The sequence below is a fragment of the Rutilus rutilus genome (genome assembly GCF_951802725.1).
Source record: "Rutilus rutilus genome assembly, chromosome: 21".
NCBI classification, from domain to species: Eukaryota; Metazoa; Chordata; class Actinopteri; order Cypriniformes; family Leuciscidae; genus Rutilus; species Rutilus rutilus.
The window spans coordinates 23,425,966-23,444,547 of record NC_140226.1 but is presented as its reverse complement, the minus strand read 5'-3'; the positions used below and the strand labels follow the sequence as shown (position 1 = coordinate 23,444,547).

The following is an 18,582-nucleotide window of genomic DNA, read 5'->3' as shown; positions in this document are numbered from 1 at the left end:
TTCTGCTGTACATTATATATACAAATTTGATTAAATATTGTGTAGAAATGTCTAAGATAATTCTATATTACCATTAAAATAATCTTGCTCTCTAGATTATGGAAGCTTGTTTCCACCATGGAATAAAACAATAAAAATTTTGCGAGTTCTAAAGTCAAAATTGTGAATTCTAAAGTCAGAATTGCAAGTTCTAAAGTCAGAATTGTGAGTTATATAGTCAGAATTGCGAGATAAACTCACAATTGCGAGTTAAGTCAGAATTGCGCGTTATAAAGTCAGAACTGCGAGATATAAACTAGCAATTGCGAGTTATAAAGTCAGTTACAAGAGACAAACTTGTAATGGCGAGAAAAAAGTCTGAATTGTGAGTTTATATATCGCAATTCTAACTTTATTTCTCGCAATTGCGAGTTTATACCTCGCAATTCTGACTTTATAATTTGCAATTGCTAGTTTATATCTCACAATTCTGACTTTTTCCCCCTGAAATTACGAGTTTGTCTCGCAATTCTGACTTTTTTTCTCGCAATTTGGACTTTTTTTCCGCAATTCTGACTTTTTTTTTCTAGCAATAGCATGTTTAAATCTCGCAATTCTGACTTATTTTCTCAGAATTGTGAGATATAAACCCGCAATTGCAAGTTATAAGGTCAAATTCTGAGGGAAAAAAATACAGACTTTTTTTCTCAGAATTACAAGTTTATATCTCACAATTCTGACTTTATAACTCGCAATTGCGAGTTTATATCACACAATACTAAGATAAAAAGTCACAATTACCTTTTTTATTTTTTATTCAATGGCGGAAACAAGCTTCCATACAAGATATCCCAATCGATTATTGGAAAAACCCATATTGGACCTACTTCTTTCATATGTTTTATAAAATAATTTAGTATTTTTCCAATATGGCATGAAAACCAGAAATTGTTCATTACAACAGCTGGAGAAATAGCAGTGATGTAATGAAAGCATCAAAAAACAGAGCAGAAAAATCGAAATAATGCATCAGAGCGAAAACAGATGGACATTTAATGAAGTAAATCAGGCCATGCTAACGGGTTCATTGTTTCATATGCTGGGCATCAGGCGCAGTGGCAGGTAGGGATGAAAGAGGACATTAAAATGGACACCTTAGAAAATTACACACTCTCGCCGGACCTCTCCCAAGACTGCAGTTTTTTAATTTGAAATCATAGTCCTATGATATGATTGAATTTTAATAGGTTGGCATCAATTTCCCCTCCCCCCACCCATTTCCTTCTACAAGCACACATAGACACTCACTCTCTTTGGGTTTAAAGGCAGGAACTGTGAGCGGTGTCAGAGTCTTTTCTACAGGGAGGTGGGTACACTCCTGTGGGCCAAGGACGTGTGTAAACCATGTGAGTGCCACAGCGCCGGGACCGCCAATGGCAGTTTAGAATGTGAGCCGGTGAGTGTAGACATGCACACACAAACACATTATTCATACTTTACCCACAAAAATGTTTGCACTTCTAATAAAAAGGCCTGCACAGAAAGCAGATATTGAACCCCTATCATTTACCAAGTTTATCCCTCGGTTTTTGCATATTTATATTCATTTATTAGATATTTTGATTAATAATAATTTCCACAACAAATAAGAGTACTTTCTACAGATTTTTGCAGATTTTTGACTCCATATGATTCCATATGGTCTTACTCATTGATCTGATATTTATGACGTTAAATAACATTCAAGAATTTTGAGGTGCAACGGTACCGGCAAGGCAATCTCTGTGCATATTTAAAGGAAGACATCTCAGGCTTTGATCCCCGGCTTTGTGACGGAATTGAGAATTGTAGATTCAGATAACGATATTGGCCAATCCTTCTCGAGAGGTTTGCATTGATGTATTGGCTGAGGACTTTAGTATTCACAACAGCATTTATCAGTGTTTTGATCAGTTGGGAGTATGTAAAAGTGTCGTCATGAGAGCCTCTCTCAGGAGAATTCTCCCCCACCTTTTCCTTTATCTTAGCATCATGAAAGGCATTTTGGAGGAACAGATCCATGTCGATAGATATACTGGATGACAAATTCAGAATCAATGGCTGGGTCAGCCCCATGTTAGATTGTTACCTTATTTAAATTATCAGAATGATTATTTCCTCACATATGCTAATGACTTTACACTGTTATTTGGGCTGTTTCTTTTAGGTGCTGGGTAGGGATTGTGTTTTCTTGGCAAATTTTGGTTGAAATGTATGTAGCTTAAGTCTTATGTTTTACCCTGTTAGCGTTGTTGATAAATTATTTAGGATTTGTGAGTATTTTTATACTTTATACTTTATACTACTTATTTTTAAAGTATTGAGACCTTTTTATGATTTTGTTTATTCTGGTACATATTGTATCAACCTGTGGTGTAATAGAAAAAAAAAGAAAAAAAAGAAGAAATATATATATGTGTATATGTATAATATATATATATATATATATATATATATATATATATATATTCCAGTAGTCTATAAGCGAATGAGGTCATAAAACAGTATGCACACAGATGAGGATGATAATACTAATAAATATTATTTTAGTCATTTTATTTTATAATATTTTGTTATATTAACAAATGGATATAATTAAGAAAATGTGTTATTTATATATAAAACATTTATATATAATATAAATTATATATAAATATATATATATATATATATATATATATATATACAGTATATACATGTAAATATTCTTAAATATATAATAATGCATGTGTGTGTATTTATATATACAAAATAATTATACACAGTACACACACATATATATTATGTAAACACAAACTTTTATTTTGGATGCGATTAATCGTTGCACAGCCCTTAAAAATATATTATATTATAAGCATTAGCAAAATGTAGTTTGAACTACTTTTCCCAAAAGTCCACTTGTCATCTTTCCAAAGCATTGGTTTGTTATTGACTTTCGTATCAGCACTACTTTATTGCCAGCATCACGGTAGCTGTTCGTGTCAGAAGTATCAAATATTCCCCCCTCATTCATTCAAACAACAGCTGGTACTTTCAATCCATCCCAAAGAAAGGATCCGTTTTGTTAAGCCACACGACCCTCTGCACAATGGCAGCTTGTGAGCTCAGGTGTTGTGACCTCTTCTCCCCCATCCTAAACCACTCCGTTCTCTGTAATGGAGATAAAAAGCATCCCAGCAGCCCAAATGGGTATCGGCGGGGTGGGGGGATAGAGACAGAGCAGAGCTGCCCATCCATGACTCACACACACTCACACTGCCCTGCTCAACTTGACTAATTGGAGCACGGTCACGTGACATTCTCCTTCCTCCACAGATCGGGGGGCAGTGTAAGTGCAAGCGACATGTGTCTGGCAGACAGTGCAATCAGTGCCAACACGGATTCTACAAGCTGCAGTCGGCGCTGGCTGACGGCTGCCGCGCCTGTAACTGCAATACCGCCGGGACCGTGCAGCCAGATATTACCTGTCACCAGGACTCAGGTCAATGCCAGTGCAAGGCAAACGTAATCGGTACGTATCAAGCAGCATTGCGCCCTCCTTCGCTCTTTTGCTCTCTTCTCCCATCCTTCTCTTCCTCTCTCTCCAACTTCTTTTTTCTGTCTCTCAGCCTTTTTCTCTGTCTCTCTCTCTCTGTTAATTCCCACAAACTTGATAAAATGTAGAGAGCAAAAAGTAAATACATAAACAAAATAAATAGGACGGTAGTTGACGTAAAAGTCATGATCTTAATTTTTGTCGACATTAAGATTTATCGTGAAATGTAAATGAATGTAAAAGGGAAATTTTATATTAAAGGTCCTGTTCTTCGTGATCCCATTTTTCAAACTTTAGTTAGTGTGTAATGTTGCTGTTAGAGCATAAATAATACCTGTAAAATGATAAAGCTCAAAGTTCAATGCCAAGTGAGATATTTTATTTAACAGAAGTCTTCTTTCAAAGAATACAGCGAACGGCCGGTTTGGACTACATCCCTCTACTTCCTGCTTTAATGACGTCACTAGAACAGTTTTTTGACTAACCTCCGCCCACAGGAATACACAAAACAAGGGGGCGTGGTCTTGTTGCACTCCCAAGGAGAAGAGGAAGAGTTGCGTTTGTAGAGTGTGTTTGTCGCCATGTCGTCGAGACGCTGTTATTTTCATATAATAACACTGAGCGCATGCATCTCCACGTTATGGTAAGAGGCGTGACCTTTCCGAGCAACGTGCGCTAAGCTGCTGTCGAATCACAACACAGGAACCGCTGGCACAATCAGAACTCGTTACATATTTTTTCTGAAGGAGGGACTTCATAGAACAAGGAAGTTATCAGCCCGTTTTTAGGACAGTGAAAACAGCAGTATACAGATAAGTAAATTGTGTGAAAAATACAGTGTTTTTTTTACACGCGAAACATGAACACATGTTATATTGCACACTGTAAACACAATCAAAGCTTCAAAAACACAGGAAAAATGGGACCTTTAAGTTTATCATAATTGTTACCTAATTTAATTCAAATCCCAGGACGTCAACTATCTATTATTTCATGTTTATTTCAAATACACCCCCCCCCCCCCCCCAAAAAACACACAAAAAAACAACAAAAAACAAACATATATATATATAGCCTATATATAATTAGAAATTATTCATTTGCTACTTATCTGCACTTTTTAATTTCTGAAATGAAAACATATGAAGCATACAGTGATCGCTCCACTATGCTGCATATGTAAATGTTTTTTTTTCTGGCAAAGCCCTGTTTTTTCACGAATTTATTATGAGCAGCAGCCAAAAGGATTTTTCTTCCAGCTTTTCCAGGCATTCCAGGTCCTTTGCGATAAATCTGTTCCATTTTTTTTCTTCTTCTTTGTACCTTTGAACCGTTTTCTTATGAAATGCAAAAGAATGTTACTTAGAAGATCATGTGTATTGCTAAGCCAGGATATCAAGGGCCACCTCATTTTAATTTTGTAATTCAATGCCAAGTTGATTATAATAAACTGCCCCTGTCTTCCTTATTTTTCACGCTTCTTACAAGACCTGCTTCTTTGTTTGTAGTTCCCACAGGTATTTTTCAGAAATTAGATTTGATTAAGGCAATTTATTACCTCCAGCGCGTTTGAGGCCAGCCGCAGCTTCATAAGGACAAAATTTATCAAGCGTCCAAAGTACTCTGCGTACACAATGTGCTTTGAAATGTTGATGTATGAGAATATTATGCAGAAAAGCATTACTGATAAAATGTGGGCTGCGCTGGTGCACGTCCCACTCCACGGGTGCACCAACGGCCAGTTAAATGCACGTATCTCACTGGTTAACCAAATTCACTTCAATTTAACCAAAAAATTATATCTTAAGCTTTAAGACTTACATATTTTGCCTGCACTTTGTTCTAAAAGTTAGTAGTTAATTTCTTTTTATATTCACAGTTGGACGGCACACGGTAACCATAGCTTTTTTCCAACATCTACAAGCCATGAGCACAATGACAAATTGCAGCACCTTTGGCGTGATATTATTGGAGTATTCATCTGTGTCACATTGTGCATTTAACATAATGTTGTAATGAGGTTTAACTGTGGGTAGGGAGCAATATATTAATATCTAAATTCATTAAAGTGGAGCTCTGTAGCGAAATACACAGCAGTGGAGAAGTGTGGAGTTCTCAGTACTTATGGCTGTAAACGGTTTGCCCTGTAGGCGCTGCTCAGCAACATTAGGAATAGATTACCTGTCAGGAATATGTATGGCATATTCAAATAAGCACCGCACACATTTTAAAAAACTTGATATGATTTGATTCCACGTAGACCACCTTTTAGGGTCTCCAAATGAGCTGTAATTCTTTTTAGCCTCGTAGTTATTTTTACTTTTTTCCCTTCCCCTTCTTGGGTCTTTTAATTTATTTATTTTCCTTTTAGAGAAATTAAGTGTTATGCCCGAGGTGAGTAATTCATCATTGGGAAAGGGGCTCACTTAATGATGACATTACCAATTTCGTTTTTTATTCCTTGTGTAATATTTCACTGATTTATTTATTTGTTTACTATATACTACATTGTGTTATGAGATGTGGGTTATGATGTAAAGGCCAAAACCAAATCATTTCAGATGTCAAGGTTTGTGGTTTGTGGATGGTAAGGCGAATTTGAATAGAATTTGTTTGAACGAAAGATGAATGAAATGCTGCATTCTGTAAAAGAAAGCACATTTGCACACATATTCTGTTACTAGTGTTATCCACATAAATTGAATTTCACTTTTTTTCCCCTTAAGTAACATAATGCAATGAAAGTAATGGATGCCTGTTTCAACCTCAGAGTAAAATAAAATAAAAAGGTAAATGTGAGATAAAATGTAGAAATAAAAAATAAAGTAAAACTGAAATCTAAAGTCAAATTTTTTTTTTTTTATTACACATTTTTGTGTAAATATATTTTATTTGGAATTTGCAATTAAACTTTAAAAAATATTTAAGCAAAAAAACTAAAACATCACAATTACATGCAATAAAGGATGAAATGAAATGGAATCCTGGTAGTAATAAAAAAAAAAATCATAATAAATAAAAAATAAAAAAATAAAAAATATAGCCGTTAAAGTTGAGCCGTTATCTGAGAGCTCTTTTCTTTAAAAAATTTCACAGTTTTAGTTTAGTTTTAGCAAAAATTTTGCCTTGTTAAATTTATCAAGGCAAAACCTGAAACCTGCTTAAGTACCCCCTGGGGTTCTGGTTGGGAATAGCACTGATAGTTGTCTCCTCTTTTTTTACACTTAGGTCTAACATGTGACCGATGTAACTACGGCTTCAAATTCCTCAATGGCACAGATCCCAACGGCTGCGTTCCCTGTGGCTGCGACCCACGGGGTTCTCTGCACCAGTTCTGTAATCCCTTCACCGGCCAGTGCGAGTGCAAACATGGTGTGCGAGGCCTCCTCTGTGACACCTGCATTTCTCACTTCTACGGTCTGAATGGCAGTGGAGTCTGCCTTGCCTGCGACTGCAGTCTGAACGGATCCGTTCTCGGTACCTCCTGCGATGCGGTATCAGGACAGTGTAAGTGCAAACCTCACACTGAGGGCCGACAGTGTGACGTGTGCCGGGACGGATACCACAGTCTGGACCGCAGCAATTCTTTTGGCTGTCTGCCTTGCCAGTGCGAGCTCAGAGGCACGGTGAATGGCTCAGATGTGTGCGACAAGAACACGGGCCAATGCACGTGTAAACACAACGTACAGGGGCTGCGGTGTAATCGATGCTCCGTTCACACCTACAACCTGAGTTCTGCCGGTGCCACACATGGATGTCAACCATGTCAATGTGACCACATGGGTACCGTGCCTGCAACCGTGTGCGATCCTGCTAGCGGTCAATGCGTGTGCCAGCCTACACGCTACGGCCGAGACTGTGGAACCTGTAAACCAGGTTGGTGCTTTCAGACTGATTTGAATATCTTACTATGTGTGTATTTACAAGGTGTATCAGGTTTTGTAAGCTCATTATACTGTGTTGGCGATGCCAGTGAAGTCATCGCTTTTGTTGTTTACTGTGATTCCTAGGCATTTCGCATCACATTTGAAGTGTCTGAGTAAACATCTTTTGAATTACAAAGCACTCTCTTCCTTTCCTTAACTAATGACTCCCTCGCATTTTGTTCTTGGCTCTGCAAGCTGTTGCATTGTTTTATTTTTCCTTTTTCCCTAGATTGTGCCTGGGAATTGAATGTGTTTGGCAGTCACTTTGGCCGATGGCGTTTAACTAGCATAGCTACAGGCCATTCCTCATGTACCCTCAATCAACCCCCTCAGTGGTTGTTGGGCCAGCGCTGGCCTCATGACTCAAGTGCACTTCAGGGGGTGGAAATGTTTGCACTTCTCTTATTCTTTGCAGCATAGTAAGTGCTAGAAGTGCACTGCCAAGGGGTCCAAGTGTCAGTGTGGCAGGACCAACTGTAACAGCTGGTCCCTTTGTATTCGTAATTAAGATTAACCCTCACTGTTTCACTGTTTACTGTAAAACCAACTTGCACTTTTATACGCCAAGCACAGTCTTCCAAGGAAGTTACTCTTCCTTTAGAGTACTGTAGAGATGTGTCCCTATTTGTAATTTGGATAGTTGATATGCTAATGCTGTATTATCCAATAAAAAGGTTGTTAAACAACCCTTAAACCCTGATGATAAAACAACGCAGACTATTTTAGACCAGATTAAAGAACAAATTAAAGAAAGTTTTTGTAGGCCAACCCAGAAGTTGCGTTACCCTGGATTTTTTTTAATATTGGCTTTTGAATTATTGCAGAAAATAAACTCATGTTTATGACACTTAGACATTTTGTTCATCAAGATAATCATCACAATTAACACATTTATGAATTATAAGCCTACAATCTGCTGAGGTAAAAAGCTAAAGTTAGGCTGTAAACTAAATACACCACGGCATGACGGCAACTCTTTTAATCTTTATTTATCTACAAGTTGGAAAGTTTGAATTATAATAGTTTGCAATTGTGTGAGTATGAACATAACAAGGCTATAAAAGTGAACAAGTGAGTAAATTATGTTTAAAGCTTCAGTGTGTAATTTTTTAAGTTGATTCTTAGCAAAAAACACTTTGTTCTTTCAAAGTGATATGTGCTCATTACTTCTACCAACTAATCAAGTATTCTCGTAAGCGTAGAATCTGCCATTTAGAATACATACAAGCGAGTCGCTCGAATGTTGCGCCTCCATCTTGAAAATACATTAGCCAAAGAGGGACATACCTGGAAATTCAAGCTTTGCCTTTCGCGTTTTTACACTCAGTGGCACCGTGACGAATGCGAGGGGGAGATTACTCGCGACTGCCGGCAGATTTGAAATAATACGGCCACCGTAGGAGTTAAAACGCCCTCGGAATGGGAGGGGCTAGAAAGTAATATTCAGTTGGTAGTCATAAACAATTTCACCGCTAGACGGGAGAAAATCCTACGCAGTGTAGCTTTAATATCCTCGACAATCACTGTAGCCACAGTGGGGTATTATTGATGTATTTTATACCATATAATGAAGCAAAAAACATCTTGAGCTTGTGTTAACCACAGCTCTTAATAATGAAATAAAAATGCCAGTGGCTTTTTTATTTCATTATTAATATCTGCAAGTACAGTTAAAAAAATAAATAACATTTTAACATTTGAAGTACACTACAAGTGCACATTCTATAGAATTAAGCACACTTCTTTTCGACAGGGTTAGCCATTGGTGGGTAATCAGTCAAACCGACCTGAAAATGCCCACAACATAGTTTTTTTTGCTGGTATTTAGAAATATAGATTTGTCTGGTCATTTTAGATGTAAGCTTAAGCCAGTTTAGACATGCTATTTTTTACAGCAGGGAAACCATGCTCACCAACATCCACCAATTGGCCTATGCATATGATATGAGGGCGCTAAGCTAGCACGTTAACTAGACAAGGATGTACGGTCATTCCTCCCCTAGCTCGTGCCTCCCCACACATGATGAAATAATGCAGACGTACCTGCTGCTCACCAAAGCTTTGGCCGCCCATGCCGGCACATAAAGCATGTGTACGGAGAGTGGGGCTGGCAGGAGTAAATTGAAAGCACAGGGAGCGGGGGGAGATCCATTTGGTGGAGGGTGGGGGGAACTGATGACTGTGTTTCTGCAGGCCCTCCCCAGGCTCCCCCTCACGAAGCCCCTCTATCGTATTTCACCGGAGGGGAAGCAGCCTGTGATTGAAACATCTCAAACTCAGCGCCCCCTGTCTGATTGATGAGCGCAGGAGCCTGACGGAGCCCTTGAGATTCAACTCGTACTTTATTCTTAAGGAGATATAGACAGAAAAGTAGACCAGCACACTCTTAAAGGAATATTTCAACCACAAAATGAATACCTACTTGATTTTCTTTCTTCTGTGAAAGCCAAAAGGAGATTTTAGTCAGAATGTATGAGAAGCTCTTTTTTCGTAACGAAAGTGATAATGATGTACTCTACTTATCCCATTAAAGGGATAAGTCACCTAAAAATGAAGATTCTGTCATTATTTCTATGACTTTCTTTCTTCTGTGGAACACAAAAAGTATTTTGGATGTTCAAACTGTTAACAAAAGAATTTGTCCATACAATGAAAGTCACTGGTGTTCAAAACAACATTGGACCCCATTGACTTTTTCACTGAAATTACATATAAAGATGTACTTAAGTCCTACTTATGTGGGTAAAAAAAAAGAACTTTCTACAATTAAAATACATTTATTTTCATATCATTGTAAATGACATGCAATTATGTGTTTGAAAACATTACATTCATTTGCACTTTTCGTCAAGGAAATGTTGACAGATTTTTTTATTTTCATAGTGATAAAAAAGAGGAAGTAAATCAGAGAGCACACAATCAAAATGCATAATGAGTCTGTTTGTGTTTCTTCGCATCCTGTCATTGCAGGTTTCTTCCTGTCCGAGGCGGCTATGAGCGAGTGTGAAGTGTGTGAATGTCACTCGGTCGGAGCAGTGGGGCAGGTGTGTGCTGCCCACTCAGGGCAGTGTGTGTGTGCTCACCCATCACTGACCGGTCGCAGATGCAACCAGTGCCAGGATCTCTTCTTTGGCTTTAATCCAAGCGCTGGCAGGTCAGTGCTATAGCCTAACACCCTTATTTCGGTCATGTTCGAGAAAGACGTTTTCATTTATTAACATGCAGCAAGATATAGCTTCAAGTTAAATAGAACAGTGTAAATCACCGTCAAAAATTACTCCAGACCTCCCTCCCGTCACCGAGACTGAACACTAGTGAATAAAGCCCATTTAGAAAACCATGCACATCACTGTTCATAGCGATTTGAGCCAGTTAGCTGCTTACTGGCCCACGGGTTCAGACAGAGCCAGCAAAGGTCAAATTAGCCATTAAAAGTCTCCTGCCTCTAAACGAGGCTGCATTTTAATGCTCTCTGCATAGTTGATTTGTTGGATACATCAATTAGGTTGTAAATACATCATATGTTAGCTGTCTTAATGATATACTCCAAAGCAGCTCCCCAGCTTGAACATATGGCCTAAGTTGGGGATGGAAAACTTGGCATTCTCAGGAGTCAATGGATTGGAAAATTATTTTTCATGTTTTTTTTTTTCTCCGTTTCCTACATACGGTAGATTTTCTTTTGATTATTTTTATATTTAAGTCTTGGTGGTTTGGTTGAAGTCTCATTGAATGACCTTCCTGAGGGCTTGTAGGAGATAGATAACTACTCCAGCCATGCTGGGTGAAGAAAAGGAACAGTGGGGGACATCGTCAGCGCTTCCCATATTAACCATCGTTTACCTTTTAAGTGTTTCCCCCCCAAAATAAAAAATATGATGTTGGGATGCGCAGTAGGTAGGGAGAACATTATTGTTGGCTGGTGAGATGCAAATAGCATGAGTGCGTGTTTTCAATGCATCAACAACCGAGCTACCGGACATCACAAATTGTTAATCCATACGAGTCGTGACAGATCACTGCATACGCAATCCATCCAGCTGCACTCGTTCGCCCGGTAAGGATGAAAAATGAACTATTTAAACTGATTAGAGGGGAAGCTTGAACTGCATCAGGAGATCCTACACAATAAAGATTTCTTTATCTGAATATTATAAACTCATTTGTCCGCCCCGGAATCAATAAGACAATGCATCTTATTTTGTTTTCTTATATTGGGTAGTCCGCTACGGACCACCTAATAGAGGTAGTTAAAAACCCACAATATGGTTAGGGAAGATTAGCCATCACAGCAAATGACAAACATAGGCTACATGGAGAATGGTGCTTGGCTAATCATTTAACCTTGGAGGGAAAAAAGTTTTATTTAACAGAAGTGTAGGTCATATTCATATCTGCTCACTGTTTTTTCTTGTTGCCAGTCAAACTTGCTCAATTTCTTGTCTGCAAACTTTCCAGCTCTATTTGCAACACCTGTTCTAGACAAACGTCGAGGCGCAATCTGGAGTAATTTATTTGATAGCTGCAAGCTACTGATATATTCCAAATATGGAGAATGTAAGCATGTGGAACATCGCAATATTGGTACTGATCACAGAATTTGATACCTCAACTGGCTTCATTTTTGCATGACGGGGGAAGGAAAAAAAAGTTCACTGTCTCCTTCCGAGGAGTCAAGGTCGAACCACATTAGGAAACGGGTGGCTTTGCCCAAAACACCCCTCTAGTTGACAGAACAAATTTTCAGCTCATTAAGAGTCTGTGGCTTTTATCAGCTGCTTTCGAGGGTGTCAGGCGCTTGGCCCCCGCATCACCCGCTGCTGGCCCCTCAGGGCCTTTCCTCCTCCATCCCCTACACCCCTCCCAGAAGTGTCACTGACAGGTGCATCTGTGAATGCCTCCATTTAGTCCATCTCTCACAGTCACACACGCACTAACATGCACACATTCACTTTGTGCAACTCTTCGTATCTTAGCCAGTCGGAGAGACTCACAGTTTTTTGTAAATAAAACTGGACTTGTTACTTTTGGTTAATTACCTGATTTCATGTCCTCTACAGACATAGACAATGTCATAAGAAGTGATACTGTTTTTTTATCTTATGAAAATGGTTTTTGTGTCTCTTGTGATCTTCATGTGTCTAGGTGTGAGGCGTGTGGATGTGATCCTGTGGGGGGATTCAATGGCACATGCCACCCCCAGACGGGGCAATGCTTGTGCAAGCCTTATGTGACCGGAGATAAATGTGACGCCTGTGTGGAGGGAGCCAGTCACATGGATCCAAACAACTACCTGGGCTGCAGTAAAGGTCAGAATCAATATATACTTGAGGAATAGTTTTATAGTAGCGTTATTTTAGTATTATTTATATACTATTATTGTATTTATCAATATATATTTTTTTTTTTACTTTTTTTGTGTGCTTTTGTATTTATTTATTTTTTGTATTTTTAAATGTAATTTATTTATTTTTGTTTTAGTTTTAGTATTTTTTGTAATTTATTTCATTAAGTTGACAAGACAACATTTGTAATTGTTGTTTCATTTAAGGTTTTCCTCTAATATTTATATTTTATTTCAGCTTAATTTCAGTTAATGAAAATTATTTTTATTCATTTTAGTTTTACTTAACTATAGCAACACTGATTAATAGACAACATTTTTTATATTTATTCACATAAACATGTATATATTAATAACTCATAACTGATTTCAATAGTTTTACTTTAGCATGTTGATAAGCTAATGGCACAATACTGCAATAAGCATAACAACACATGCACAGTACAAATAATACATTTTATTGACACCAAGCTAATTTTTATCAATAATTTTTCAGTATTAAATTACTGCTAAATTAAGTTTATTTCTAATCAGCATGATCCCATGAAATGAAAATTTGAGTTTTTTGTTGCTTTTATGTTGTGTTCACGTTGAGCTCTGGGTTGCACTTGCGCTCATACTTTATTTATTTTTCCCAAATATAAATTGGCTTTGAAGGTTTTGCTGGAATTTATTAATTTTTAAAGTATCTTCAATGCTCTCGTCCAAGGGACGATGACAGAAATTAAAGACTGGTGGCTAAAAGAGTGGCGAGCCCTTTGATATATACTACTCCAACTTTGGTTTTCAATAGGAAATACTTCAACATAGAAAAGAAAGCTCGTCAAACCATGTCACGGTTCCAGAACCAAATCGCCTTAATGCTTAAATAGTAAAATTATTTGGCTCAACATTCCATTTGGCTCAAAAATTGGAAAATGCCTCTTATAGATCATATCAGAGAGTTTCTTTATTGTAGTGACTGTAATTTAAATGCAGATTTCTTCAATATAGTCAAATTGCTTTCTAAGTTTAACGCAAGAGAAGCATACCTAAGGTCAAAACTCACTGCCATTGCGCAAATGCTGTGATATTTACGCTGGATTTATTACATACTTTATTCAAAATACTTACATGAGCTGACACTCAAATTTAATCATGTTGCATCCTTATGTTTTAGCTGAACATTTCTATATCTTTGCCTACATTTCTGATAATTTCTATATTTCTCTCATGATCTTATACCCTTCCTTGGTTCAGTGCATATCTGGTCTATAAACATTCAGCATGTATACTGAAATGTGACCTGTTTATGGGTCTGTATGTGTTTAGAGCATACAGCACTTAACCTCACCAAGTCTCTTAAAGCCCTAATATGTCCCTCCAGTACAGTTTTTATTAAGTTAGCATTATTTACATGTAACAAATGATTGTTGCTCTTGTATATTCATAGTCCATTTTCCCGTTAGCTAGCAGATGTGGTGCTTTAACCTTGTCTCTTCCACCTTTAGTTCCTTTTCACGGATTAATCAGCAATATGCATTGTCTTAAACCACTCCTGTTCAGATCCCCGACAGCAGCCTCCTCCCCTCGGCCGGGTTCTGAACTCCACGACCATAAAGCTGAGCTGGAGAGCCCCTGACTCCCCCAACAGCAATGCACTGACGTACACTCTGCTCCGAGATTCAGAGATCATCCAGACCAGCTATAGCCAGCACCCGTTCGGTTAGTCAGACTAATGCAGATTTTCTGAACGTCAAATGTTTTATGGTGCTGCCATAATGTCTTTGCCTATGTAGTATATAATATAATATTGTGTTCTGGAATTAAATGATACTTAAACTCTGTGTCCTAATCAAATGTGATTTATAGAAAACCCTGGAGACTCTCATTACTGTGTTAATTTGACCTTTTTATATCAAGGCGATTTTAGTTCATGTTTCAAAATATGTGGTGTGAATCCCCAAAAACAATTTTTGCTATATATATATATATTACAAACTTATATACTTTTTATTTAATATGTAATTATGTTATACTGTAGTATTGGGAAATATGTTTTTACTTGATGGTGACACCTCAGTAAATTGAAACTTGAAAGTATGAATGTTTTTTAAAAAACTTTATGAAATCAACATGAACACAAAAGTAAATTTCTAAGCACATGGCAAAGTTTGGGGTCAGTAATTTTTTAGATTAAAAAAGTTAGTTTAAATTGTAATAATATTTAACAATATTACAATTTTTACTTGGCTTTGAAAAAAACATTACTAGGCCTTGATGACCAAGAGACTGACTCCCCGAACTTTTGAATGGTAGTGATGTCATTGTTCCACTAACATTTGTCATCAATCTAATTTGACAGCTTATTTATTTCATATATAGGGGTAATATAGGGGTAATATAGGGGTAAAGGGGTGGTGTGGCACAATGGATAAGACACATGCCTTTGGTGTGAGAGACCCGGGTTCGAATCCACTGTGAGACACCAATGTGTCCCTGAGCAAGACACTTAACCCCTAGTTGCTCCAGAGGCGTGCGACCTCTGACATATATAGCAATTGTAAGTCGCTTTGGATAAAAGCGTCAGCATAATGAATAAATGTAAATGTAAAATGTAAAAGCTTCCTTATTCTCTTTCTCATACAGGAACTATACATTTCACAGATGCCGATTTGTCTCCTTATACAACATACTCTTACCAGCTCATCACCAGTAATATTCGTGCTAACACCAGCAGTGCCGTGGTCAGTTTACGCACCCTGTCTTCTGTACCCGAGCAAGAGGAGCTCCAATTAACCCTTGTGGGTCGAGCCAAACCCACCAGCGCCTCCTTTAACTGGACAGAGCCCTTGAACACCACTGGTCCGATAGACAGCTATACCCTGAGCTCGATACATGATCTGACAGGAGAAGAGAGGATCCACTACACAGGACTTCAAACAGAGGCTACTGCTGAGGAGCTGCAACCATTCACTCGATACAACTTCAGTCTGCAGGCTTGCACTAACGGAGGCTGTGCTCGCAGCGAGAGTCTGATCGTACTTACCGCTCAGATACCTCCCCAGCAGCAGCCTGCACCCAGAATCACAACCCTAGGGTCCTCTCAACTCAAAGTGGACTGGGAACCTCCAGTGTTACCCAACGGTATTGACACCCTTAGAGCATTTTTCACTGTTTTTAAACTGGGGCACTTTGAAAAATAGGGGGGACACATTAAAGCATGGGTATATGCCAGTGGTTCTCCAACACAATATTTGATTAGCCCCTTATATATTCAATTAATTAACCACAATTATTTTTGTAATTTCAGAAGGTTTTTCTTTTTTCTTTTTCTTTTTTAACATTTTAATTAAATAATTTTAAGTCATTCTGCAGCTCCCATAGAAATTTGATGAGGCCTCCTGGTTGAGAATATACGCACCATTTTAGTCATGGGGAATGTGTTCCCATTGTTATAAAGATCGCTACCCCCTGATTTTGACATAGTTTCATTTTGTGTCCTTTTTTTGTCTTCCACCAGACCTAATATGATGAAAGATGTTAAACTTGTTGAAACTAATGTTGTCTTTTTTCATTTAAATAGTCACCAAATATATCTCTCCTTTTTTTAATTTAGAGGGAGTATGATTTTGTTAGACATAATTTATTTAACAGTGATTCCTAAATGCACATGGCAGAGCTGAAACGCTCTTCTGCTCTGTCGTAGCTTCCTTTTTAGCTGTCTCCAGCTACATCATTACAATAATGAGAAATACTATTATAGAGATGCCATTTGATCTCAGCCGGGATGAAAATTAATTCCTTACGAACTTTAATCTACAACCAAGAGGCTTGATTAAGGCTCAGCCCATGCTTCATTTCGCAATATAAACTGATGGGACTGTGCGCCGCAAAGAAACATTTCACATTTAAAACAGTTGATTGCTGCATACAATTATGTATTGTGCCTCGCGCCATTAAAAGCGTCGCAAAATAGCCCTCTGTATATCAATGACTTTTAATGCCAGTTATCATGCTTTTTGCCAAATTAGCTCATTAACATGGACCATTATAAAGTGCCCTTAGAGAATTCTCTCAATGAATTTCCTCTCCGTTTAATTGTGTCTATCTGATTCTCTCTGTCTGCCTCTCTTTTCTACATAATTTCATGCAGCAGCTGTAATTGTGTAATTGTCAATGGCCGGTCTTACATCTCAATATCTTCTGCCTCTTTCTGAGGCTTAATAAGGGATTGTGGAAGAAGGTATTGGCATATATATGTCTCTTTCTTTTTTTTCTCCAGGTATAATTATCAGGTATGAGCTCTTTATGCAGCTGCTGAACGAGTCGCAGAGAAATGCCACCAGTCACAGTCCAGAGCAAAGGGTTTTCCTCAGCAGTGGCTGGCTGAACCCACGGCCATCAATGAGTTCAGCCAATGAGAATGCTCTAACTCCACCTGAGAGCAGTGCGGTGGTGTCGAATCTAGAAGCGTTTTCCACCTACCGCTTCAGAGTACTCACAGTTAACATGGCCGGCAGTACCCTGTCAGAGTGGGCAGTGGGACGTACCGCAGAAGGAGGTCAGTTGAACACACTTTGACCTATCAAAGAAAGCCATTTAAAGTCTGCGTGAACCGGAAGTTGCAAACGACTTTTCTCCAGTGTTGTGACGTATTTCCAAGTGAAACGGAATATTGAACAGAGGGCAGGGTTTTACTTTAGCGCTCCTCCTCTCCATCTCTGCTCATAGTAGACTAACGGTTTGAGGGGAGTGGTTAAGCGTTTTCAACCCAAGCCGTCAAACTGACATCATCTAGAAAGGGAACGGCATTCCAGACCGGAAGTAACTTTTCAGATTTTGATTAAAGATTACCACGGCAAACAATTGTTTTCTGTGTATTAACTTGCACAAATTAATTGTTCACCACAAGACTAGTAATATGTGCTAACAAAGTAAATAGGGTCAATTTTGATTTCATGTTGACTTTAATCAAAAACCAAATCTAAACTAGGATGACTGTAACTACACTGAACAAAATTATAAACGCAACACTTTTGTTTTTGTCCCCATTTTTCATGAGCTGAACTCAAGATCTAAGACTTTTTCTATGTACACAAAATGCCTATATCTCTCAAGTAGTGTTCACAAATCTGTCTAAATCTGTGTTAGTGAGCACTTCTCCTTTGCCGAGAGAATCCATCCACCTCACAGGTGTGGCATATCAAGATGCTGATTAGACAGCATGATTATTGCACAGGTGTGCCTTAGGCCCGTCCACACTACTGCGTTTTCGTTTAAAAACGGAGACCTTTTGCTACGTTTGCACCTCCCGTCCACACTAAAACGGCAAAAACGGAGACCCAAAACGGAGAAGTTTAGAAACGCTGCCGACCCGTTTTTCGTTTTGAATCTCCGGAGGGCGTTTTAGTCTGGACGGGTCAAAACGGAGGACTTTAGAAACGGAGGACTTTAGAAACGGAGGACTTTAGAAACGATGACGCAGAAGCTCACGCTCGGCTCTATGATTGGGTGTCATCAGTCATGGAGTATACACAGGTAATATTCAGTACCAGACAGTAAACTCCACCCGCTGGAACAGTTTCTTACAGTAAGAAACTGCAGCGTCTTGCGCGGAAAACGCGTGCATGCTAGAAATAGAACCGACGCCTATTTTTCATGCGACACGCAAGCGTGTTGGAAGCGTTTCCAGGCAAAATAGAATAGGAAAAGATGTTTATATGTCATTTTGACACAAATACATATTAATAAATTATATTTTGATGTTTGAAAGCATT

At 38.3% G+C, this 18,582-nt stretch overlaps 1 protein-coding gene across 1 annotated transcript in view; it reads left to right on the top strand.

The window, feature by feature from the left end:
• The window catches only part of ush2a (Usher syndrome 2A (autosomal recessive, mild)), a 219,274-nt gene that overhangs the window by 36,012 nt on the left and 164,680 nt on the right, over positions 1-18,582 (top strand). Inside the window, exons 11-18 of the mRNA XM_084393685.1 lie at positions 1,305-1,435; positions 3,334-3,529; positions 6,782-7,429; positions 10,450-10,633; positions 12,625-12,788; positions 14,369-14,527; positions 15,452-15,949; positions 17,088-17,366. Coding sequence (XP_084249811.1) covers positions 1,305-1,435; positions 3,334-3,529; positions 6,782-7,429; positions 10,450-10,633; positions 12,625-12,788; positions 14,369-14,527; positions 15,452-15,949; positions 17,088-17,366 — 2,259 coding nt within the window. The remainder of the gene's footprint in view (positions 1-1,304; positions 1,436-3,333; positions 3,530-6,781; positions 7,430-10,449; positions 10,634-12,624; positions 12,789-14,368; positions 14,528-15,451; positions 15,950-17,087; positions 17,367-18,582) is intronic.